Source organism: Brassica napus, chromosome A10 (genome assembly GCF_020379485.1).
Source record: "Brassica napus cultivar Da-Ae chromosome A10, Da-Ae, whole genome shotgun sequence".
NCBI lineage: Eukaryota > Viridiplantae > Streptophyta > Magnoliopsida > Brassicales > Brassicaceae > Brassica > Brassica napus.
In genome coordinates this window covers 19,138,145-19,162,597 of record NC_063443.1, presented here as the reverse complement: position 1 = coordinate 19,162,597, position 24,453 = coordinate 19,138,145, and the positions used below count along the sequence as shown (strand labels likewise).

Below are 24,453 nucleotides of genomic sequence, written 5' to 3'. Positions count from 1 at the left end.
AAATTTAGATTCAAAAGGTACTTGTAAATTTTTGGTTCGGTTTTGGATCAGATATTTTCAAGTCGGTTCTGGCTCGGGTTTTCGGGTCCAAATTAAAATGCCCAGGCAGATGAATAGAAATGAACCGGTCTGGTTCAATTCTTAATTTGGTTCCGGTTTAGACAAAGCTAGTGCCTCCAGGTCACTCACACACCTTTTTACTTCCATTATTAGCAGAATAAAGAATCCAACGGTCATCGTAGATCGTATCAGATAAACGGCTCAAAAACCAAAAAAAAAAAAAATCTCGAAGAGAAGAAGAAAAGATGCAACCGACAGAGGCGACGCGTCCGGCGACGGCGGATCAGAGCCGGCGCCTGAAGGACGAGCTATCTGAGAGTATGAGCTTCAGCAGCCAAATGAAGAAGGAAGACGAGGAGCTCTCGGTGAAAGCTTTGTCGGCGTTCAAGGCCAAAGAAGATGAGATCGAGAAGAAGAAGATGGAGATCAGAGAGCGAGTTCTAGCTCAGCTCGGCCGCGTTGAAGACGAGACCAAACGTCTCGCTTTGATCCGCGAGGTTTGATATCTACAAATATTCAGTTGGATTTAGGTTTTTCAATTTTTGCTAGGTTAGAGAATTTTGGGGAAATTTTTCATTAAGTTTCTAAAGATGAACTCTGGATCTCAAGCTTAGACCTTAGTTGTGGATAATGTATGTTTGGTGGTTAATTGCATCAGGAGCTTGAAGGATTTGCTGATCCCATGAGGAAGGAAGTTACTTTGATCCGGAAGAAGATTGATTCTCTTGATAAAGAGATAAAGCCATTGGGGAATACTGTTCAGAAAAAGGTAATTGCTTTTTTTTTATTTTCTCTGAGATGCTAAACACTAAGTTTCGAGATATAATGGTCCTTGTGGACTATCAAGATCTTATGTATTTGAACAATAATTGGAATATGCTAAGCTGTGTGTTTTTCATGAAGTGTAGGAAGTAGAGTACAAGGACGCACTTGAAGCATTTAATGAAAAGAACAAGGAGAAGGTGGAGCTGATCACCAAGCTACAGGAGGTTAGTTCTTTATCATCTCACTTCTCCCTTGCTTTTTTTTTCCTAGTGTTTGGATGAATGTTATACCTGGTTGCGTTTAGTCTTACAAGTTGGTGTGTAGTCTTGAAAACTGATCTCTGTTTCTGAATTGAGCATTTGAATTTGCCATTACCTTCCTTTAGAGAAACCTTACAAAATGTGGATAAAAGGCATTTGCACCGTAGATTTGTTCCAAGACTTGGGAACGACTCTCATTGCAATAGGGGAAGCCGTAATGTTACGGGTTTTGGAATCTAATCTCCGTGTTGGCCATTTCTAGAGTTGTATGATCCTGCCTCTTAAATGGGTTTCACAATTTTAGAAACTAAGATCAGTATAGAGACTCAGTATAAGAACTCCCCATGTTTGGATGCTCTGCTTTTGTTTTTTTTTGTGCAAGTACTGGACACCTTTTTTGTGGAAGTCAGATATCCAAAGAACAGTCATACCTTTTTGTTTATCTTTGAAACACCTGCGCAGTTGTACTAATCTGTGCCGCTGAATCCAAAGCGTTGTTTATGTTCACTTTGATTGTGTTTTTGTTGTGGTTTTGAGACAGAGAGACTTAACGGTGTCTCTTTTTTTTTTTAATGATTGGGCGTAGTTGGAGGGAGAAAGCGAGAAAATGAGATTAAAGAAGCTGGAAGAGCTAAGCAAGAACATTGATCAAACCAAAGGCTAGTGTTGGACGAGCAGACTCACTTGGATTGGGCTATATGTGGTAAATCATGGTTAGAGTATTTTCATTGTTCTTCCTTCTATCACTCTAGTCGTTTATCAAATATCATATATATATATATAAATATAAAATAAAAAGTAATAGTGAATGGTTTTGAACTCAGGTGTTTCAAAAAACATGTAACCAGTTTACAATGTCAAGACATTATCGATGTGATTCGCAAATTTGTACTAATAAATGTAAAGAACTATGTTTGTGTCAGCTTTTATGCATGATTTTATCATGAGGCATATCTCAATTTTCAAATCTCTCTTGATCATATGTTAATGAAACAGCATTTGATCTATCTGTACACGAAAAATGTTCAATGTGTCATGGAACGTAAAGATTATATATGATGCTAATTATTCTAAACGAAAATCATATTTTTCCTTTCAACTATGTTGTCCTAGACTAGTGTGTTACCAATCAACGTACATGTGCAGACGAATCCTTGAAGACCTTAACTACCAAAAATGTCGGATAAAGCCTAAGTGTTATTATTGCGTCTTTTCGTAAAAATGTGGATGATATTAGATTCAGTTTAGACCAATTTTAATAAATAAATAAACTAGAATCCAAAGCAAAAGGGAATAAACAAACGTTTGTTTCGGTGGAACTACAACGATATTTCCTTGGATAAGCATCTCAATTTTATCATATTGTGTGCATGAATCTACAATTATTAATCATATACTTAGCACCTCTACCCATTTCCAAATTTGAAACCTATCAATCATTTAGGATAGAGATATTCGTCTCTCTTTATACTGTATGTGTGAATATATAGACACGTATCCAATGCATATTTGTATGCTTTATCAGAATACATATGATCCTTTCGCAAATTTTGAGAACTGGTCGAGACATTAACCAGATATTGTATTGTCATTGTCTTTTAATATATGTGTGTGTTTTTACTGTGACGTGTTCAGTGCCGGTTTGCCACAATTGTATATGTTATTAATATAGTTTCTTTCTTGTAATGAGATGTGCGTGAATGATGTAAGATATAAGTGTACCGGTCGTGCATGAGCATGGAGGAAAGCTACAAATCTAGCGACACGATCCAAGTCTAAGATACGTTAGGAGACATTGTCTCACAATAAGTCAAAGTCAGAAGCTTAAAATATATAATTGAACCAATTTTTTTGTCAATAAGTCATGTATTTATAAATTTGTTGGCGTTTATATTTTTAGCTATTATTGTATCTTCCACATAAATTGCATTGGGACATTCTTCTTTTGCTATGCCCATATCTCTTCAATATCTCATCGATCGGTTCACATGAATAGCCGTATACTCACAATGTGAAAGATACAAGACATCTACGTATATACACGTATATCCAACATATATGGGTTGGTTATACATGCTGATATAAATTTCTTGTCTGTTTCCTAATTTTCTTAAATTAAAATAATAAAAGATTAGTGTTTTCTTGCTCGGAACCTTCTCAGAGAAAATAATTTTTACACACTCTTATTAAGATCAGTTATCAAAGAAAATAAGAAGGTAGATATTAAACGAAAAACGTGCATGCAAATGTTGTGTTCAATATTCGGCGGCTTCACATCATTAACTGACTAATAAACATGTGAAATACTGTCTGTAAAATCTAACAACAAAAAATCTAAGTTCGCAAATAAAAAAGGTAAAAAAAAAATTTTAAACCTTTTCAAAAGTAAATTTTATCAAACGTTAGTTTTTATCATTTGGTTTCAAAATTAGTTTTGCCATATACAGTATAATAGATAATTCTCAGATTTATTTCCATATTCTATATATAGGTATTGTCTTATGGATCAAATATCCACTTGATCTAAACAAAATACTACACAATATATAATTATTGGATTGAGAAAAAACAAACAAAATTATTTGGGAGGATAGAGATGAGAATCCCAAATAAATAAACAAAAAAGAGACAAAATGCGAAAAAGAATCCAATGAGGAAAAACTGCCACGGCTGGCCACGACTTGTGGACGTCCATAACGAGCGGCTGGACAGAACGCCGACTGTATTTGGCACGTTTGGTTTTTCGTGGACGCCCTCGAAGCTCGGTCTTTCTTTATGTGGCGTTGCAAAGTAACCATGAGTGAAAATGAAAAGAAACATGGGCCCCGTTTTGATTTTCTTAATATTCATGAATCGATGTTATTGTCTCCTCGTGTCTTATAAGTAGGCTTTCTATATGACTAACTTGTACTTAAATTAACTAACTAAAAAGTTAAAAATGATTTAAAGTAATTGGCTAATACAGCTGTAAAAAATGAACAAAATGGATTTTCCCATGAAAATGACTAGTATAAAAATAAGTATGTCGTAAGTTTGTCTTGATATGTGAAAACAAAAGAATATTGAAAAACTACTTACCAAACACACACCAACCACTAGAAGCGCCACCAAGGTTTACCTAGATACAAAGATGATTAATATCGAAACGAATTATTTAGTTCTTAAGATAAATAAAAGATCTATCAGCTATATCCATTATTGTCCTTTGTGATATTGTTGTACTTTACTATCTGACTTGACTACCAATTGCTTGATTAATAGGGTCGAGTAAAAACTAAAAATAATAAGTAATATCGATTATGCTTTGCTTTTAACCTTTCTATTAGGAAAATTTTGAATATCTCTTTTCAAATTCTTAGCTCTGTGGACATATATATAGCTTTCAACGATTTATGTGTAGATTAATTATACCTGTTTAAAACACTAGTACTTACTTCCTATTGAAGTGTTCCAATCATAGAAATGTCGTTGTCTATGCCAGTTAAGCACAATAATTAGGATTTTTATAAGTTAGGAATTTTCTGTATATCTTATGTAAACGTAATTTAACATACGATTCTATATATTTTGGTATATATACAGGGAATAGGGATACTATATAGTTGTTCCCATATACTCACTAATCATTTCATGTTTGATTATCATTTATATTATAGAAAAAGTTTATGATCGTGACCCAATCTAAAAGTTGATCATCACGCCAATAAAGTCACTAGCGTATAAAACCTTTTAATCTTTTTCGTTTGTGTTACAGAAAGAAAGTGACGTTAACATTTCATCAACACTCCCAACTCACTGTCATGGACCCTATCTTACAGTTCACTCGCTAGATTACTTGAGATTGCGATTGTTACATATTCTGAATATCAATAAAATTGTATTGTTTTCGTGCAGATCAAAATGGATAAATTGTCAGATTTTTAACTCCATCCACGAAGGAGGCGGAACTCATATGGTGACACCAAGACACTAAATAACTAAGTCCCGTATTAGTATAATATATGGTTTGTAATGTACTTATTCCATGCATTCATATTCGCAATATAATTTGACCATTTCTGTTCCCGTCCACAATTACAAAAGATGAAAATGTTTGTATCATTTTAATATTAATCTCAATAGAGATCTTAATTATGGTACGTACGTAATCATATGTTAAAATTCAAATTAGTAATCATGTTAGAAACTAAATACTATATATTTCAATATTTTAAGACAGTAGGGAATTATTTGCGGTAATAATGTGTTACAACTTAAACCTCAATCCAAACTCTAAATAATGTTACATTAAAAACAAAAGAATATAATTTAGCATAAATATAAAAACTAAACACGTGTAAAGTAAAACCATTTTGTGATCTCTATGAATGTTACTTTGGAATAGTTTTTCTAATTAAAATTAATTTGGAGTAGTTAAGAAAAAGAATTACAAACTAACTTTTAGGGTGGCTGTGAAACATTCGGAATCTTTTTTGAGAACAAGTATAATTAGTTTCCATCATTATCCACAATATGCTTTTAATCATTGTATCTTAATTAAGTGTAATGAAATAACTAAGCCACAGTGTGTACATCTCTTTTCTGTATTTCTTTTATTAATTTGTCTTTTTAAAATAATGACTTCATTAATTTATATTCGCTCCGTTTTTAATATAAGTTGTTTTAGAGAAAATTTTATGTTTCAAATTATATGACGTTTTCGGTTTTTTATGTAAAATTTATTAACATTTAATGTTATATAATGATAATATAATTTTTATTTTATTATTGGTTGATTTGTGATTAGGTAAATAATTAATAATGTTTTTGTTTAGAAAATATAAAAAATTAAAGATTTTTTTAATCTATGTGCACAATTCCAAAACGACTTATATTAAAAAATGGTGAGAGTAGTTTACAAAAAGAAAACACCAAGTATAGGAAAATGGTACTTACAGGAAAATGGTTATTATTAACTTGTCAACGAGTTTATTCTGTGATCTTCTTAATATCGATTTTGTTTGTAACAAATCACTTATATATCTTGTATAGTTGTATGTAAAATTATCTTTGATTTGAAACTCGAATGTGTTACAAACTAATCAAGAATGATATTAGAATAAATTAAATACAATGATAATAGTAATTAAACTCTAATACAGAGCCAGAGACAAACCTTCAACTACTTACTCTAGAACTGGTTGTTGGGTTCTTTATAATATTATGACACATCTAATTTCATGCCTAGGATTCTCTCAACTTGTAGAAATACTTTCATTTTTCTGTGGAATGGGAGTTCGCTTATCTCAGATTTTCTTGGGTAATTAAACGTGTTTATTACCACAGTTTTATGTTTATTTATGCGAATCTTAAAGACCATTATGAAAAGCTGGACCATATTACGCACACGCAATGGCTCCATACAGTAAAATCTTATTCCTATAAATAACTTTTAACTAAATAATTAACTCAATGTTTCGATGCATATGCAACAAAAACATTGATCCATGCAGTTTATACTATTTTTCGTGTAACCTATAAAACTTTAGGTTGGAGAAACTCGACTTTATCAGAGAAGCCCACCCCACCACTGGAAGCAGAAAGTGATTGAAGGAAAAGAAAGGAGGGCACGCCTTGCTCTGACCTAACATATACATCTGGGAACTATATAAGGAAATAACTGTAATCAACTTTATAAAAATTACAAGTCTCAGAAACACAATCATAATTACTTCTTTTCAAAAAACAAAACAAAAGTTACAAAAGGTTATTTATTTTTAAATTAAAGTTGATGTGTATATGTAGTAACCAATCAGATGACAGAAATAAAATGTCGTACCGCGTCCTTCTTACTGGCAAATCTCTATGCACGAGGAGCATTGTATACCTTTTTTATTTCAGTTGCATTTCGAATTGTAAATTTGAATTCCCCTTCAGAAAACTTCATGTGTTTGTTGTGTACATATGTAGTTTTTTTATAATCAACAAGTTACACAAAGAGTCTATCAACATATTAAATTAGTTCATTCTCTACTTAAAATTCATTAATTTATACGTAACGCTAAACGGATAGTTACATAAATTTGTACTTACAAAAAAATATCAAACTGTTTTCAGTCCAAAAATTAGGATATCATCCACATAGTTTGAAACTCAATATGCTTCACAGATTTTTTATTGTTTTTAAACTTCATACTATAATTAAGTTATAGTTGTAGTTTTTTGTTATTTATTTGCCAACAGAAACATATTTTACGCATCGAAGCTTAAACTATCAGCGTAGAGTTTTCGAACTTAAAAACACCATTCAGTGTAATTTAATTTTATTCGTGTGAAGTTTCAGACAGAGACTAAATTAATTTTAACATGAAGGTGAGAAGTAAAGGGTCGTCAAAGAAGCAGATGCAGTCAATATCCAGTTCCTATAATAAACTGGGCATGCGTGTTATCTTTTGTCGTTTGTATTAATCTCTTTCACTATTTCTTTTAGTTAGCCCTAATTTTTAAAATATATTTTGTGACTCTTTCCTCTTTGTGATCGTCAACGCTTTTGCCTTTGGAGGAAAAAAGAGAAGAGTTTCACGCAAATGTGAAAAATGAAAACAACTATTCCATGCTATTATCGAAACAAACGCTCCCTAGATTTCTTTTTTGTTTTGTATCTATTTATACATAAAACACAGAGAGATGAAACAAAAGAAATCACTCATCGTAATATAAATAAAAAATAACTAGAAGTGAAATAATTGCGGGGATGAAAATAATAAATAACAAAGAGCAATTAAATACAAAGGGGACCAATTCCATTAAATAAATATTTTTGTGTTCATGGCTGGTATAACATTGAGGTTGCCTTATGAATTTTAAAATACTTTTATTTTTGTTGGTGTGCTCTTAAATCACCCATTACACAACAAACAAAAAACCTAGACAAAAATAAAATTAATTTTTAAAAATTTTGTTTTGTGTCTTCCTAGCTCCTACCTACAATAGTATTTACTTTGCCCTTTGCCTCGATCTTCTTAACCATCTGAATTTTTCGAATCACCATCACAATCTCTCTATCTCTAGCAGAGTTCAAACACAACACTTTCTCTTTAGTTACAAACTGAAAGACTTGAAACATTTGTCTTGTCTTCTTCTTACTTTGTTGTTGTCTGAATACTTGATAGAATGGCGTCTCAGAGACACTTAAAGGATCTTCTTGAAGAAGACCAAGAACCATTTCAACTTCAGAGTTACATCTCCGACCGACGTTGCCAAATCAATCCTCCAGCAACGCATTTACAGGTCAAGAAACGAAGAGCCATCTCTCAAAACGCTGGACTTCCTTCGCGTTTCTGTCGCAACGCTTGTTTCTTCTCCCTACGTGAATCGCCTGACCCCAATAAGTCTCCACTCTTCGAACCCAAGTCGCTGAACCAGAGACAAAACGCAATGTTCGTCAACATACCGGCGAGAACCGCGTCGATGCTGCTAGAAGCTGCGGTTAGGATACAGAAACATTCATCGTCAGAGGGGTCAAAAACAAGAACACGTAACGCAGGAAACGCGTTTGGTATATTTGGATCAGTGTTGAAGAAGCTAACGCACCGTAAGAAACGCGAGATCAGCGGTGGTAATGACGGTGACCGAGTTTCTTCGGTGAAAAATATGGTAAGTTGGGAATCTCCTCTTGTTCGTAAAATAGTCACGAGAAAGTCCAAACGCGAAACGCAGAACCCCGCGTCTGAGCCGCAGTTATCACGGAGGTCTAGTAGTAGTGGTGTTTGGTCAGAGAGTGTTATCAACGAAGAGAGATCTTATGACTGCGATTTTGAAACGTCTATTAGCTCGAGAAGCGGATCTGACGGTTTAGATGAGTTTGCGAGTGAGCTAATGAACGGTGGAGATTTCTCAGAGGATAAACGTTTTTGTGAAAGCCCGTTTCATTTTGTTCTACAAACAATGCCTTCCACCAGCGGTTTCAGAACGCCGAATTTCTCATCGCCTGCGGCTTCTCCACGCCACGATTGTCAAGAGGTTTGTCTCTTTCTCTATCAAACAATTAAATATGATTAAATTATTAATCGTATTCGTTAGTTAGAAAAATGACTGAAAATAATTGATGTACATACATAAATAATTAACTAATCATTGATGGAAATGTGTTTTTATTTGAACCTGAAATAATAATAAAAAGCTTATAAAGGTTTAATTAAGACTTATTCTTAGGTCCACCCCATAGGGTGAACCTCTAGGTTCACCAACCAATATGATTGTTTTATTTTATATTCGATATCTTTTAAAAAAGGAAACAAAATATTGTCAAATTATATTATGTTTTTAAAATTTAAAAGTAAAAAAAAAATAGTAATAATTACAAAAAAAATATTTTACGTCGTCAGCATAACATTAAACCCTAAACCCTAAATTCTAATCCCTAAACCCTTAATCCTAAACCCTAAACCCTTGGATAAACCCTAAACTCTAGGATAAATCCAAAACTCTAAATCAAAATTATTATACACTAAAACATTCAAGCGTTTAGGGTTTAGGGTTTTAGTGTTTTTTATTTAGAGTTTAGGATTTATCCAAGGGTTTAGGGTTTACCCAAGGGTTTCGGATTTACCCAAGGATTTAGGATTTACCCAAGAGTTAAAGGTTTATCCAAGGGTTTAGGATTTAGGGTTTAGGGATTAGGATTTAGGGTTTAGTGTTTTGTTGAGAACATTAAAATATTTTTTTTTTAATTCTTTTTTCTGTAACTATTATCTTTTTTTATTTTAAAAACATAATATAATTTGAGAATATTTTGTTTCCTTTTTTAAAAGATATCAAATTTGAAATAATGAAATTCTATTGGTTGGTGAACCCAAGAATGACTCTTTAATTAATGAGTAGTTTGACTCTTTTTTGACCCATTTGAATTAGCGGCAAAGTAAGAGTAATTACATTAAATGACAAAACTACCCCGAAAACTCATCAGTTTGGTCTTTTCGAAGATGTAACAACAGTTGAAGCCAAAAGCAAGTTTCGTGTTTTCGAAAATCAACTCAGCCTTTTGTGATGTTGAAAACAAAGACGATCTTTGTCTCTGACATGCAAATCTCTCTCTCGTGTTTTTGTCTCCAAAACTAATCAGTCAAATTAGCATCTTCTAATCTGATTTGATTATAAATTAAACAGATGAAGAAAGAGAGTTATGAAGTAGAGGAGGAAGAGGAAGAAGATAAGGAACAGAGCAGTCCAGTTTCAGTTTTAGACCCTCCATTTGATGACGATGACGAAGACATTCACATGGATGACAATAACATCACTTCAAGCTTCAGATCTGTACAAAGTACGTTTTTTCTCTAACCAATCTTTTGCCTTAAATTTTCATGTTTCTTTTCATTTAATTCGATATTTTTCGTATCTTATAGTTTACCCTACTCATTTATTGTTTCTTATTACATGGTTTCTAAAACTGTTGGATATGTTGTCCTGAGGTTATGTTTTCGAAACAGAACAGTTGCATGTTCGTGAACGAATAGTTGTTTGTTGCACTGAACAATTATAGTGTACGAATAATAGTGTTTGTTAATACTGTATCTTTCAGTTACTTTACATGTTAGCTAGCGCATGCATAATGTTTGTTTAGAGTTTCTCATTGACATTTTTTGTTATAAAGTCGTGTGACCTTTTCTTTTAAATTTTGGAAAATCAACATTGTGTATATATTTCCATATTGTTAAATAGGTAGATTTCTTTTTACATCTGGGAAAGTTAATATTTGTGTATATTTTCCATATCGTTAAATAGGTAGATTTCTTATTATATTTTGGACAGTCTATTTGTGTAGGGATATTTACTCATATTTTGCAAAGAATTTGTAGGTTAAGTTAGCATTTTGCATGTATAAAACAGTTATAAGCCCTTGAATATTTAGACTGATTAAAAGGAAAAAAAAATATTTAGACTGATGGTTTTAGTGTCTGAATCTCGATTTGCAGAAGCAAAGCATCTACTCTTACAGAAGCTTTGTAGATTTGAGCAACTCGCGGGTTTGGATCCCTTGGAACTCGAGAAAAGAATGTCAGACCAAGAGAACGAGGAAGAAGAAGAAGTGAAAAATCGTTATCAGTGTGAGATTATAACTCAGAGAGTTGTTAAAACGTACTTTGAAGATATGAGAGAAGTTCCCGAAGGCATAGAAGCATTGATCTCAGACCTTGTAGCAGAGGAATTACATAAGGACAGCTTTATGCAAGGCGGTGAAGCCCAAGTAGCCAAAAGTGTGTGCGAGAGATTGAGATCTTGGAGAGATGTGGAGTCAAACACTATCGATATGATGGTCGAACATGATTTCAGAATAGAGAGTTTGGGTACATGGAGATCAAAAAACGACTCTGAAGTCGCAGAGGTGGTGTTGGATATCGAGTTTGAGATTTTTGAGGATTTGGTTGAAGAACTATCACAAGACATTGGGGTGATAGGTTATTTATATTCGGGTAGCTTCCGTCACAAGTAATGACAACTAACCATGTGTATTTTTAAATGGATGTATGTAAAAGTTTTGCTAAGAGTATTAAGGTTTGTTTAATTCCTTATCAAAACTGAGAAATTCATAGGGCCGGTGAAGTTATCAAATCTCTCGGGTCGGGTTTTGACCCTGATGGGTACTCGAGTTGGGTCGAGTTCTGAACTTGGTAGCTGTAATTGTAAAACTCAAACAGATGTAAAATGCAAGTCAAAATCGTCAGTGTTCGAGAGTAATATATACTTAGGGGCCAAGAAATTACATTGTTTTGTAGGATTCATAAGGCCCAATAAAACGAAAAGAACAAACACTTAATTTGTAGATTGCCGTATTGTGTGCACACAAAAAAAAAATACCGTATTGTTACATATGCTGCTTCTTTCTATCATTATTTTTATCACTAATCATCAAATGTTATAATAGAGAAAGTTGGAATTATAAAAAAAGCTAGTTAAAAATCCTCAACGAGTAGTGCTTTTATAATAATATTTTGATACAGTAGTGTATATTTTATTGACAAATCTTGGCAAGATCTATAAAAGGAAAATGTTTCGAAAAGATAACGAAAAAGAGAGGTATGCTTTTATAAATAATCAAATACATACTATTAACGTTTTACCTTTTGAAAATAGCACAATCTTTTTCCTGTGGGATCGGTTTTCTTGTCACATAGATCTTCACCTAATAATTGAGGTCGATGTTAATGGCATACCATGCTTTGTTTGTTTGTTTCTTATACATTAGAAGATTACTTGGAAGAAGGAGAACTTTACGCTCAAATCACTTGTACGATTTTTTTGTCATCCACATGTACGTTTAAAAATAAATACAATGGTGAAACAGACTGTAAATCAACATATCAAAATACCAAAATCCGATTTATAATCGAAACTGAAAGAGAACCAAAAATTTAGATTGAACTCTCTTTGTCGAAGAAGTCGTTGTTTCTAAACATTATTTTATTTGTTAACTTCTCTTCTTTTAGCAAATTATCAGTTGTGTCGCTCTTGATGCAATCTAGATTTTCATTACGTTTTATTTTTTTACCATTTAGAAAGAATTGTAACCAAACAAAGTCATCTTTAAAAAAAACAAAGATAAAATATATTTTTTTTGCTAAGAATGTACAAATTCGAAATTTTACAAATGCAGATAAACAGAATGTAAAACCTCTAAGCATATAAATCATCATTTCCAGCACATATATATTTGTAGACTACATCGGTTGGTATAACAATAGCATTCCAGAAATTATGTACTCGCTCAATGCGAAAATATCACTTAAGTTGGGTACCAGTCTGAGTTTTGTGTGAATGATATATACTTTCAGGGTTCCCTAATGCATGCATCCGTCGTTTCAAACCTACCATCAACATGGGCCTTCGCACTATATTACCTTTTCTTTGTTAGAAAAAGAGTTATAAAAGTTACACCAAAAAAAAAAGAGTTATAAAAGGAAAAGGTATACGCCAAATCAAGAGAAAGCCTAATAAATCAAATTCCAGCTGGTGGCTGTAACCCCACATTCTTATCGACATCCATCAATGTTCTCCTCTTATCAAACATCAACTATATAAGCCAGTAGAGTTTTATTTCCATTTTTTAACCAAAAACTACGTTCTCATCGGTTTGTTAGATGATTGTGTTGTATATAAAGAATAAGAACATCTACGACAGGCCTTTAATTCTTTAAATTCTGAGGTTTTTAACTTTCCAAAAAATTTTAAAACCATCAAATTTTGAGCGCATGAATAATAAAACTTCAATTTGAAATTTCACTATTCACGGATTCAAAACATTATTTACTTTTCATTTTTGTCATTCTTTATTATTGATACATAAATATGTTAAAATTAAACTAAATTATCTAAAAAGAAATATTATACATATGTATAGCCTACATATGTAGTTAACCATTTTGTAACTTTTTTCTCTCTAATTGATGCAGTTTTAAAAAATCTTTTTAAAAAGAAAATTGGTGAAACCAAAGTATCTATATATGAGTTATAAATATTATGTTTAGCATTTTTATTGTGTATTATTATTTATTTATAAAAGTTTAATGCTTATAATTAATTATCATGAAGACTGAGGATTAAAATGTAATATAGTGAACAATTTAAAGATATATTTGAGGTTCTTTGCTGAAGCAACTCATCCTCTCTTTTTTTTTTTGAGCAACTCATCCTCAAACCCTCATTTTGAAGATCACCTTCAAATATAATACCAACATAAAACTATTATTTGGTTATTGTTGTGCAATTTTAAAAATGATGTATGATTTTAAAAGTTATATTTAATACTTTTATAACTTAATCCATTAGGCCAGTAGATTGCTGCAACATCTTATATAATCTGATATGTTTTGCAAATTGTTTCTTGGTTACAAGGAAAAGGAAAATGAAATTATTTAACTTCATATACCTAAATTCTTTTTTTTCTGTACTAGAAAACAATCTAAATAAATAGAAAAACTGTTAGAGAGCAATAATGGTGGATTTTACGAAACACTTTGTCTGCACATATGAATATACGTATATATGTGTACATTGCATGGATCGAACGTCTACCTACGTGAAAAGTAAGTCATCAGGTCTGATCACTCTGAGATTCAGACTTTCATTAATATTTTTCTTTTTACTATAAATCTATAATATAATAGTATAATTTCATTGGTTCTTAGGAATTATAATACATTGAATTATATTTCTTCTATGGTGAACAAAAAAATTCTTCTATTAATTGATCTTCTTAAAAAATGTTTTATTTGTCGGGCTTAAAACAAAGACTGAGTGGGTAAAACTGAGATTCTTCTGTTCAGCATGTTTCCCTCATTAGGAACTCTCTTCTATCATCTTCTCTTACAGTTACTATACACTGTCCATGATTGCATCACTCTCTCTATACGTTCCCTGCTTTCATTTCTCGTTTTTTTTAAATGTATCTCTGCAATATTAAGAATTGATTGCGCATCTCTCTTTCCACACCAGTAATCACCTCATTATATACTCCATTTATATATTCCATCTGTTCCTAAATATAAATTTTTGTAGGTAAAACACACTTATTAAGAAAGTTACTTTTTATCTAAAAAGTATTATTAAATTTTTTAATTTAAACTAATCAACCAATTACAAAATAAAACTATTAAAATTTGATTGGTTACACAGTTTTTGATAAACTTAAAGGTACCTAAAATATGAGAACATTCTACATATTGGAACATAAAAACTATTCTAAACACCATATATTTAAGAACAGAGGGAATATAATCTTTCGGCATTAAAACAAAAGATATTAGGGCCCAAGATATTATAACTGTATATATATGCTGCTTTTTGGTTGTCCTTACTCCTTGACTCCTTTCTAAGAAATAATTACATCTTCACCTATTATTTCTTTAATAATAAATCCAAAGTGATCATTAAGAATTTGTCGGCATCAAGCTCTCTCATGTCATATACTAATTAAGTAAACTTAACTATTAGATTATTTGGAAATAAAACCCCCTGTATATTCATGAATTTGGGTACCCTGGTCCACAACTTTGTGAGGAAGAATGTCTTTCAGTTTTAATATTTAAACGATATGATTGCTAAGGAATATTATATATCGATTCATACACAACAATGGAAATATAGATCTTGTTAACAAACTAAAGGAATGGATGATAGATCTTTGATGATAGAACAATATATTATATAAAACAGATCATGGTTGAGGCAACTTTCCCTTTTACAGTAAAACAAAGTTAATTTGCTTTAACGAGAATCATAACATTTTTTAAAAGGGTCATAGAAAACAATAATAAACACCCGATGCTAGTGTTGTCAATCTAGGAAATGGTATCTCAGTATATAAGTGATTAAAGTTGATCGTAAGTAACCCATATTTTGGATGTGTAATTCATCAATGAAACTTGTATTCAGTAGTTTTAAGTGAAAAGTTGTACCTTCATATGAATTCTATACATTTTGTTCATCATAAAGTACGAATTTATAATCAATGTAGGAATACTATGGTGGTGTACGAATGAATAGAGGCCCTACCGCATATTATTGAAAATACTATTGTCACATATTTGAAAATTATGGCATGTGTACATAACATCGACCCATCTTAGTAGTAGTAGAGCTCGGATTTTAAATTCACTTTCGCGCAAAAGTATGCTACTTCGACTCTAGCCGTTGTGGAAACTATAGGCCACCTATTAGCAATGGTTAATTACATCTCTTCATTTTTTCATGGCCAACAGAAGTTTATTTGAGTCCATACTACGTATTAGCAATATGTTGAAAAACTATTAGCAATATATATATATATATATATATATACTATGGACGTACGACAATAATTAATTCGAGTAATGCCATAGTGTGGGTTTTTTTCTTGTTATATTATTATAAAAATTTTATTTTTATTTTGTCAATGATCTGATTATATACCAATATAGAACCTAACTAACTATAATATAGGCAACATACGAACGATAAATGATTTCATAGATATTCCATAATAACTTATATATATTTAGCCAACATAAGGATTCAAGAGGGGAGTGATGATTTTAATTACACCTTATCGACAACATATATATCTATATTTTTTTGAGCAACATATCTATATTTAATATATAATTTTATCATCACTAAAAAAATATCTGTGTTTATCGAATCACATATACTTGATGTGAAAGCATCAAGCCATTGATCGATCACTAGACATGTCCTTTGATTGATCAATATACAAAGACTTACACATGTCCTAGTGTTTAGTAACTGGCTTCCCATATTAATACAGAAACAAAATTTATAATATTTTAAAAATCAAATATGTTATTATAATCTTGACAGAAATAACTCTTGTTATGTCAAATTTATACATATATAGTAATAAAAATATTTTTCACCAGATTTAACAGTATTGTAAACATATTTGTGAAATTATAATCACAACCCGAACATATAACTGAATTTTATAATGTGATAATTTTATAGTATTGTCTTGGGACAATAAAAATCCAATACGGCTTAAATGTTATTAATGATATATATTGAGTTGTTGGTAACTAAGAAAATAGAAGAAACACCTAAGAACATTTTATACTTATTTGATTTTTGTTGTATAGTCTACCGATTTTAGGTACATCATTCCATATAGGTAAACTTATTTTGTTAGTGTTTCAAAAAAAAAGAAGATAAACTTATTTTGTTATTAAAAGAATAGGTTAATGAATTCTAACTCAAAGATTTAGATTCTTAAAGTAAAATCAAAATCAAAAGAAGAAGATAAGGGATCAATCGATTTGGGGGTGGTAAAACAATGAAGAGGTATGTGACAAATGCAAACCCTAGCTACTTGTATATTTGCCATCAAGCCATGGAAGAAGGAAGCAATTATTTGCATATTTCCTATCTGAATAAAATAAAAGCAATAGAAAAAGAAAAAGAAAAAGAAACGGCATCGTTTTAACGTAAGGTTCTGAGGAACTGTTGAAGTCTCCCAATCAAGTCAAAAGGAAAATTTTCTAGGGGTCCTATAATAATAGACGGCTTCAAAACTGACACGTGTCTTCAGCCCATCATTAAACATAATAAAGTTTTTGTTCCTTTTCCAACTATTTTTATTTTCCTCATAATCTTGTTTCTTTCTTCATGTGTCCACTAATGTTTTTTAATTATGAAAATATATAATTCATTTGGTTCATGACTATGAAATAATTACAGTGGAATTTAGCAAAGAAATTCAATAGCAGGTTTTGACATACAATCAATAACTATTTTATAATGAAACTCAAATTAATAATTGAATGTAATAACTGAACAACAAACTCATATGATGAGCAAAATTTTAAGCAAAAAAAGAAGAAGAAAAAACTCATATGATGAGCAACAATAGCTAAAGCGAGTTGAATTTGATTACATAATTTACATATCCCATATATGAATGCATCTACTAGTTATCTCTTTGAACCAAGCCAACCAAACCATGCCCGAATTGTTTTCTTCACATATAAAACGAATTTATGGCTTCAGCCGGTTCCTGGTTAAGTATTTTATTTTATTTTTTGAAAAGGTTAACTATATACAGCATGGATCAAAAAATTAGAGAAGATGTTAAAAACATATTATAGTACTTAAATCATATATTTACTTTATATATATGAATTTGAATGTTCTAGTTTCATGAAATGAATTAAGAACTAAAAACTCGGTGAACATTAGGATTGAAGCAATAAAAGTGTCAGTAAAGGAACAACAAAGCCAAATGGTTAGGGATTAGACAGGTTGAAATGTTGGGGAGCATAAAAGCCAATAATTTGGTAATTTTTTCAGAGGACCCCCTCTTATTGCGGCCAATTGGTTTTATTTAATACTATCTAATAAACTCACACGCACATGTCTAGCGAATTTTATCTTAAAGAGTTACATGCACTATGCTATGCAGAATACTTATTTTTAATGAAATACGAAGCTTTAAAAGCTGAATCACGGATCTAAAGTAAAACAAAGGTACAAGAATTTATCAGCAACAAAAAAAAAGGTACAAGATTTATTAACATGACAATGGAAGCGTCGTAAATATAATGTTAAAGAGAACTATATTATTTTTAGGATATAAAATATAGATTGACTCATTTACATATATTTTTGTTTAAAGTAGGAATATAGAAACACTAAAAGTATATCATACTTTGATATATTAAAAAAAATCCTAGAAAAACAAGAGATGAAACCAAATAATGATGCTACCTAACAAATCAAGGGAATGATTTAATAGGGAACCCTTTATTTTCAAATAAGAAATTGTGCCAAATATCACATGTGCAAATTGCAGGAAAATGATCATCATACAAAATCCAAATAACTAGTGGATCCAAAATATCAAGTTTGTTCAGGTAATAATTTAAAACCAAAACTAGAGCCAAGATCTAAAGAAGAATGCCTCGATATATTATTGTCTCTAAGTGAGACAAAACCTTACATTGTTATGAGTAGATACACATCAATGCACACATGTATTCAAATTATTTGATAGAAATAATGGAAACTCAGACACGCATATGGTATAGTTTTTTTATAGAAAAAAACAAATACATACAAAATATGTATGTGTATCTGTATATGTATCAATACCATCTCTCTCTCTCTCTCTCACGCCCACACACATTCAAGAAGAAAAATAATAAGGTTATCAAGTCATGGGACCATAAAGACGGGGAGAAGAAGATATGCTGGAAGTCGTGGGAATCCCTAACACACCCTAAAAGTCTTGGAGGACTGGGTTTTCGTGATGTCCAAGCTTTTAACCAGGCCCTGCTAGCAAAGATCGCATGGAGAATTTTAACTAAACCAGATAGTCTACTGGCAAAGGTACTATTGAGTAAGTACTGCTACAAAACTACCTTCACGAAAGTCATAGCAGGATCAGCTATCTCACATGGCTGGAGGGGGATCCTTACAGGCAGGGACCTACTCCTACGACATCTTGGCAGAGCAATTGGTAATGGCGAGACTACCAACCTCTGGGCAGACTCCTGGATTGACCCGATATCAAATCTTCGACCTATAGGACCTGTACCGTTACAAGAAAAGGACCTTATGGTTGCGGACATTCTCACAAGAGAAACTAAGGAATGGAACACAGGGCGCATCAGACAACTCTTACCGGAACTAGAGGATCACATTCTCAACATCAAACCAAGCGTACTGGGGACTGGAGACTCGTATATCTGGCCGTTACAGAAGACGGGAGAGTACACGGTCAAGACGGGCTATTATGCGATCCATAGCTTGGATTTCCAATCGACATCACTATTGGAGGAAGACAACATGTGGAGCTGGAAAAAACATATCTGGAACCCCCCTCTACTACCTAAGCTCAGGTTCTTCTTATGGAAGATTGCCACTAACTCCCTCCCTACTGGTGCAAATCTACAAACTAGGGGCCTACTAGTCAACACGAGTTGTCCAAGATGCGGTGAAGTTGAGACTATAGACCACATCCTATTCCACTGTGCTTTCGCAAAGAAAGTCTGGACCTTTGGCCTATGGTCGACTCCCAGGGAAGCGGGAGATCTAATGACCTTTAAGGATACTCTCCGAGCCTCATTCAACTGGATCAATCTTCCTCCCATGGGAGTTACTACCAACCTGTTCCCTTGGATCTGTTGGAATCTCTGGACAGCGAGAAATCTACGGACGTTTGAGAATCGAACAATCTCTCCACAGGAAGTTGTCTTGAAAGCAATCAGAGCTTCAAAGGAATGGGAAGTGGCTCAGCCGTGTAACCGCCCGACCCCTTCCCCGTCGACCACCCAAAGACATGCAGCGGAGACGCCACCAATGACGATCTTCTGTAACACAGACGCAGCATGGAAATCAGACACAAAAGCCGCAGGATTAGGATGGATCTTCACAGACGAAAATGGTCACGAGCTTACCAGAGGATCAAGCGCTCAACATCACGTTTCATCTGCCTTGATGGCAGAGACACTAGCAGTCAGGGAAGCGCTGATCCATGCTGCCACCCTCAACCTCACCAAAATCTGTCTCAGAACAGACTCTCAAGAGCTCGTAAGAGCAATCACCACGGGAAGAAGACCTTCGGACCTCTTTGGAGTTCTTTCGGACGTCGACTCTCTGGCATCTCCTCCGACTTCACCTTTCGCCTTTTGTCGTTTTGTGTTCATTTCTCGGGCTTTTAATGAATCAGCAGATTCATTAGCTAAAGCCTCTCTTTCCTTGTACTTGGGCCTTAGGCCATAAACGTTTTCCCCTTAATTAATCAATTGGTTGATCAAAAAAAAAAAAAGTCATGGGACCATATCGTCTCTATAGCTTACATTCGACCTTTTTCGTGGACTACACGATCTGTCTCTCTCTCTCTAAAAAAAAAAATTTCAATCTTTTCTCTCCTTTTAATTAAAGGATTTAACCTTTACTCTTTTCTTCTTCCCTCACTGTCGATCGATTTTCTCCTTCAGCTGAATATATACTAAAAATGGAAGATCATCCTTCTCAGTACGGTATACCGGAGCTCCGGCAGCTCATGAAAGGTGGAGGGAGGACAACATCACCGTCGACTTCTTCTCATTTCCCCTCTGATTTCTTTGGCTTCAACCTCACTGCGCCGCCGCAGCAACACCGTGTACAGCAGTTCACTACTGATCATCAGGAGATGGGTTTCTTGCCACATGGCATACATGGATTGGGTGGGAGTTCTTCGACGACCGCTGGAAACAACAGTAACTTAAACGCGAGTACTTGTGGGGGAGGAGTTGGGTTTGGTGGGTTTCTCGACGGAGGAGGCTTCAGCGGCGGAGATGGCGGAGCAACGGGGAGATGGCCGAGACAAGAAACCCTAACTCTGCTGGAGATTAGATCTCGTCTTGATCATAAGTTCAAAGAAGCTAATCAAAAGGGACCTCTCTGGGATGAAGTTTCTAGGTTTGCTTCACTTACCCTAATCTCTCTCTCTCCTCATTTTTACTTTTTTTTTTGTTATAAATAAACTTTATGCATATTTCTCAAACAAATTCATACCACAAGAACTTTTTATTCATAGACAATGTCTCATATTTTAATGTTATAGTCAATCTGAAGAAAACTAGTTTCCAACTGATGAAATTAATAACATTTGTTGATAAACAGCACTCCACTTCTTCAGGTTCTCTTTTTCTTCAAAAAAAAAAATTCTTCAGGTTTTCTTTCTCAAAAAAAGAAAAGGTCTTCAGGTTTTTTTAAATGGAGTATTTTAAATCTTGAGTATGTTGTTTTATGGGTTTTCTTTCAGATTTGAAAAGATTTGACCTTTCATACGCTTTCTTGTTAAAATTTATATCTTCCATCAAGTGAAAATCCCGAAGACAAGTTAAATCTTTATTTATTTATTTATGCATTAATAACTAGAAAGAATGTGACCTCAGCATTTTCCTTTCTCCTCAATTCGAAATACTTACATCCCACGTATATAAACACATATTGATGATGTGTATAGACAGAGTAGTCAGTTCCAAAACAATTTCTTTAGTATAGATCGTTTTGTTTCGGTCAAGAGAATGACCAGACCTTGGCAGTTTCAGTTAAGACGTTATCAGTGCTTTAAAAACCCAAAAGGGTAAAAACATAAACAAGAGTAAAACAAAAAGATTTATTATATCTTCTTTGACTTCGATTTTAGTTTTCTCCCTTTCTACTGATAACTTCTGATTCAGCTTTCGTAGCTTCTGAAGATATGTACCCCCTTTTTTTTGTGTAACTATGCATAGAAACATGTTCTTGTGTTAAACTATTAGTCTCGAAAACAGTCTTGGTCCGAAAGTTATAACCAGTGTTTGTTAGGAAAAAGAAAACAAACTTTTATGTGAGTCACTATCTTAATCTTACGCATATACACCATACAATGTTATTATACATGCCTATATATATATTCTACGCATGAAAATAATGTAAATATGAATATCTTGTGAACATTCAATGATTCAGAAGCTAGTTTCAAGATTAGGGCACTGTTTTAAATTTCAATCAACCATTGTAGTCTTCCTCATTCATTTTCTTTTATTATTTAGGATTATGTCTGAGGAACATGGATACCAAAGGAGTGGGAAGAAATGCAGAGAGAAGTTTGAGAATCTTTACAAATACTATAAAAAGACTAAAGAAGGCAAAGCCGGAAGACAAGACGGTAAACACTACAGATTTTTCCGGCAGCTAGAGGCGCTCTACGGAGATTCCAACAACTTGGTTTCTATTCCCAACCATAATACACAGTTCGTGAGCAATGCTCTTCATGGTTTCCACGCTCAAAACGTTACTACAACAACGTCTAACATTCATAGCGTTGATGGTCTTCATGGTTTTCATCATCAGCAAAGCCTAAGTCTCTCTAACAACTACAACTCCTCAGAGATGGAGCTGATGACTTCGTCTTCTGAAGGGAATGATTCTAGTAGTAGAAGGAAGAAGAGGAGTAGTTGGAAAGCTAAGATCAAGGAGTTCATTGATGTGAGCATGAAAAGGTTGATAGAGAGGCAAGATGCTTGGCTTGAGAAGTTGACAAAGGTTATCGAAGACAAAGAGGAACAAAGGATGATGAAAGAAGAGGAATGGAGAAAGAGGGAAGCTGCAAGGGTTGATAAAGAGCATTTGTTTTGGGCAAAGGAGAGGGAACGAATGGAAGGTAGGGATGTAGCTGTGATTGAGGCATTGCAGTATTTGACCGGAAAGCAGTTGATAAAGCCATTATGCTCGTCCCCAGAAGAAAGAAATAATGAGAATGGAAGCGATCAAACAATGACTACTAATAATGTTTCTGTTAAAGGAAGTGGTAGATGCTGGGATGAGCAAGAGATCATAAAGCTTAGGGAGATAAGAAGTAGCATGGACTCAGCGTTTCAAGAGGTATTGGAGGGATCCTCGGATGAGTTTCTATGGGAGGAAGTCGCTGCGAAGTTGACTCAATTAGGGTTTGATCAGAGGAGTGCCTTGATATGCAAGGAAAAGTGGGAACGGATAAGCAATGGAAAGATGAAAGAAAAGAAGCAAATCAACAAGAAAAGGAAGGAGAATTCGTCAAGCTGCGGCGTGTACTATCCAAGAACCGAAGAAAATCAGATCTATAACAATCAAGAAAGTGGATACAATGATAATGATCAGCATCATCAGAAGATGAATGAACACGGCAATAATGTTGGTTCTTCAACTTCAAACGCAAACGCTGGAAATCCAAGCGGCGCAATGGCGGCTAGTACAAACTGCTTCCCGTTCTTCATGGGAGATGGAGATCAGAATTTGTGGGAGAGTTATGGTTTGAGGCTAAGTAAAGAAGAGAATCAGTGACTAATTTCTCCCAACCAAGCAGCAGAAGAAGAAGGTGGTCATGAGGTTAACTAATTCTTTTGAGTTAGCTATATTATATGAGATAAACCTTGACTTAACTATTTTATGTCACATGATGCTTAGAGTGAAGGGAAATAAATATTTTGTTGGGGCTTACCAGCATATATAAGATGAAAGTCAATTTAAAGTAGGCTTTAACCAATGATTATTATGTTTTCATGTATTTATGCTGTAAGACTTTTTATATCAATCTTTTCTCCTAGTGTTTAACCTTGACTCTAGTAGCATACACATCTAGACATATAAATGATTTATGCTTAATACTTAGATCGCATCTCATAATAACAAAAATTTAAAGATGAGTATATATATTTCACATCGAAAGGCAAAAACACGCAAAAGCAGACAAGACATATCATAAAATAGGTAACTAAAAAGAAAACAAATCATGCATGTCTCTAAACCACTCCACATTTTACCGTTAAATGTATCCCCCCCCCCCCCCCCCCCCCCCCCCCCCCCCCCCCCCCCCCCCCAAATTAAACCAAAATTTTGATGACTCGTATAAGAGCATGCTATTGAAAACGTGAAGGAATTGACTGGTCCCATACTTAAATGTTTTCTAGTTTTCTTAGGACGATTATGAGCACATTCGAGAGCAATAACACATGAACCAAACGGTTCTTGTCCATTGATTTCACAATATAACATGTTAATGTTGATTGAATGAGACCAATAATTGTTGACAAAAAAAAAAGAATGAGACCAATAATTATTTTCTATTGACTGAATTTTCGATACTTATTAGGAAGATGTAATTTATGATGCATTTTCAATCTTGTTTGGTGTACGGTATCTTCAATACTATGTAGAAAACAGAAAAAGACAATCAAACCTGTTTTTCCCTTTTATATTTCCAATTTACCAAGCTTTCTGCCATGGTCCGTTTCATATATAACCACTTTTTAAATGATCAAACAATTATACTGAGTTTTTATTTGATTGTTGTAAATCGTAAAATTTAGTAAAACTTTGGTCTAGAAAAGTC

The 24,453-nt window shown here is 33.3% G+C and overlaps 3 protein-coding genes across 3 annotated transcripts; all 3 read left to right on the top strand.

The window, feature by feature from the left end:
• The first annotated feature begins 223 nt into the window (after positions 1 to 223).
• Positions 224 to 2,007, top strand: LOC106372644 (myosin-9). The gene is made up of 5 exons (XM_013812905.3): positions 224 to 557; positions 719 to 829; positions 969 to 1,049; positions 1,672 to 1,798; positions 1,910 to 2,007. Exons 1-4 carry the CDS (start codon positions 306 to 308, stop codon positions 1,747 to 1,749), a joined length of 522 nt encoding a protein of 173 aa, XP_013668359.1. The 5' UTR covers positions 224 to 305; the 3' UTR covers positions 1,750 to 1,798; positions 1,910 to 2,007.
• A 5,946-nt stretch (positions 2,008 to 7,953) lies between these two features.
• Positions 7,954 to 11,628, top strand: BNAA10G26430D. Its single transcript, XM_013810734.3, has 3 exons — positions 7,954 to 9,086; positions 10,233 to 10,386; positions 11,039 to 11,628. The coding sequence occupies exons 1-3, from the start codon at positions 8,238 to 8,240 to the stop codon at positions 11,554 to 11,556; spliced, it is 1,521 nt and encodes a 506-aa protein (XP_013666188.1). The 5' UTR covers positions 7,954 to 8,237; the 3' UTR covers positions 11,557 to 11,628.
• An 8,794-nt stretch (positions 11,629 to 20,422) lies between these two features.
• LOC106372645 (trihelix transcription factor PTL) lies at positions 20,423 to 23,679 on the top strand. Its single transcript, XM_013812907.3, has 2 exons — positions 20,423 to 21,014; positions 22,136 to 23,679. Exons 1-2 carry the CDS (start codon positions 20,569 to 20,571, stop codon positions 23,403 to 23,405), a joined length of 1,716 nt encoding a protein of 571 aa, XP_013668361.1. The 5' UTR covers positions 20,423 to 20,568; the 3' UTR covers positions 23,406 to 23,679.
• The last annotated feature ends 774 nt before the right edge of the window (positions 23,680 to 24,453 follow it).

Excerpts from the sequence above, each read along its gene's own strand:
- LOC106372644 (XM_013812905.3), top strand. The coding sequence starts at position 306 with ATGCAACCGACAGAGGCGACGCGTCCGGCGACGGCGGATCAGAGCCGG. Across the intron at positions 830-968 it reads GGAATACTGTTCAGAAAAAG|GAAGTAGAGTACAAGGACGC; the intron begins GTAATTGCTTTT and ends CATGAAGTGTAG. Across the intron at positions 1,050-1,671 it reads TGATCACCAAGCTACAGGAG|TTGGAGGGAGAAAGCGAGAA; the intron begins GTTAGTTCTTTA and ends GATTGGGCGTAG.
- BNAA10G26430D (XM_013810734.3), top strand. The coding sequence starts at position 8,238 with ATGGCGTCTCAGAGACACTTAAAGGATCTTCTTGAAGAAGACCAAGAA. Across the intron at positions 9,087-10,232 it reads CACGCCACGATTGTCAAGAG|ATGAAGAAAGAGAGTTATGA; the intron begins GTTTGTCTCTTT and ends TAAATTAAACAG. Across the intron at positions 10,387-11,038 it reads AAGCTTCAGATCTGTACAAA|AAGCAAAGCATCTACTCTTA; the intron begins GTACGTTTTTTC and ends CTCGATTTGCAG.
- LOC106372645 (XM_013812907.3), top strand. The coding sequence starts at position 20,569 with ATGGAAGATCATCCTTCTCAGTACGGTATACCGGAGCTCCGGCAGCTC. Across the intron at positions 21,015-22,135 it reads CTCTGGGATGAAGTTTCTAG|GATTATGTCTGAGGAACATG; the intron begins GTTTGCTTCACT and ends TTTATTATTTAG.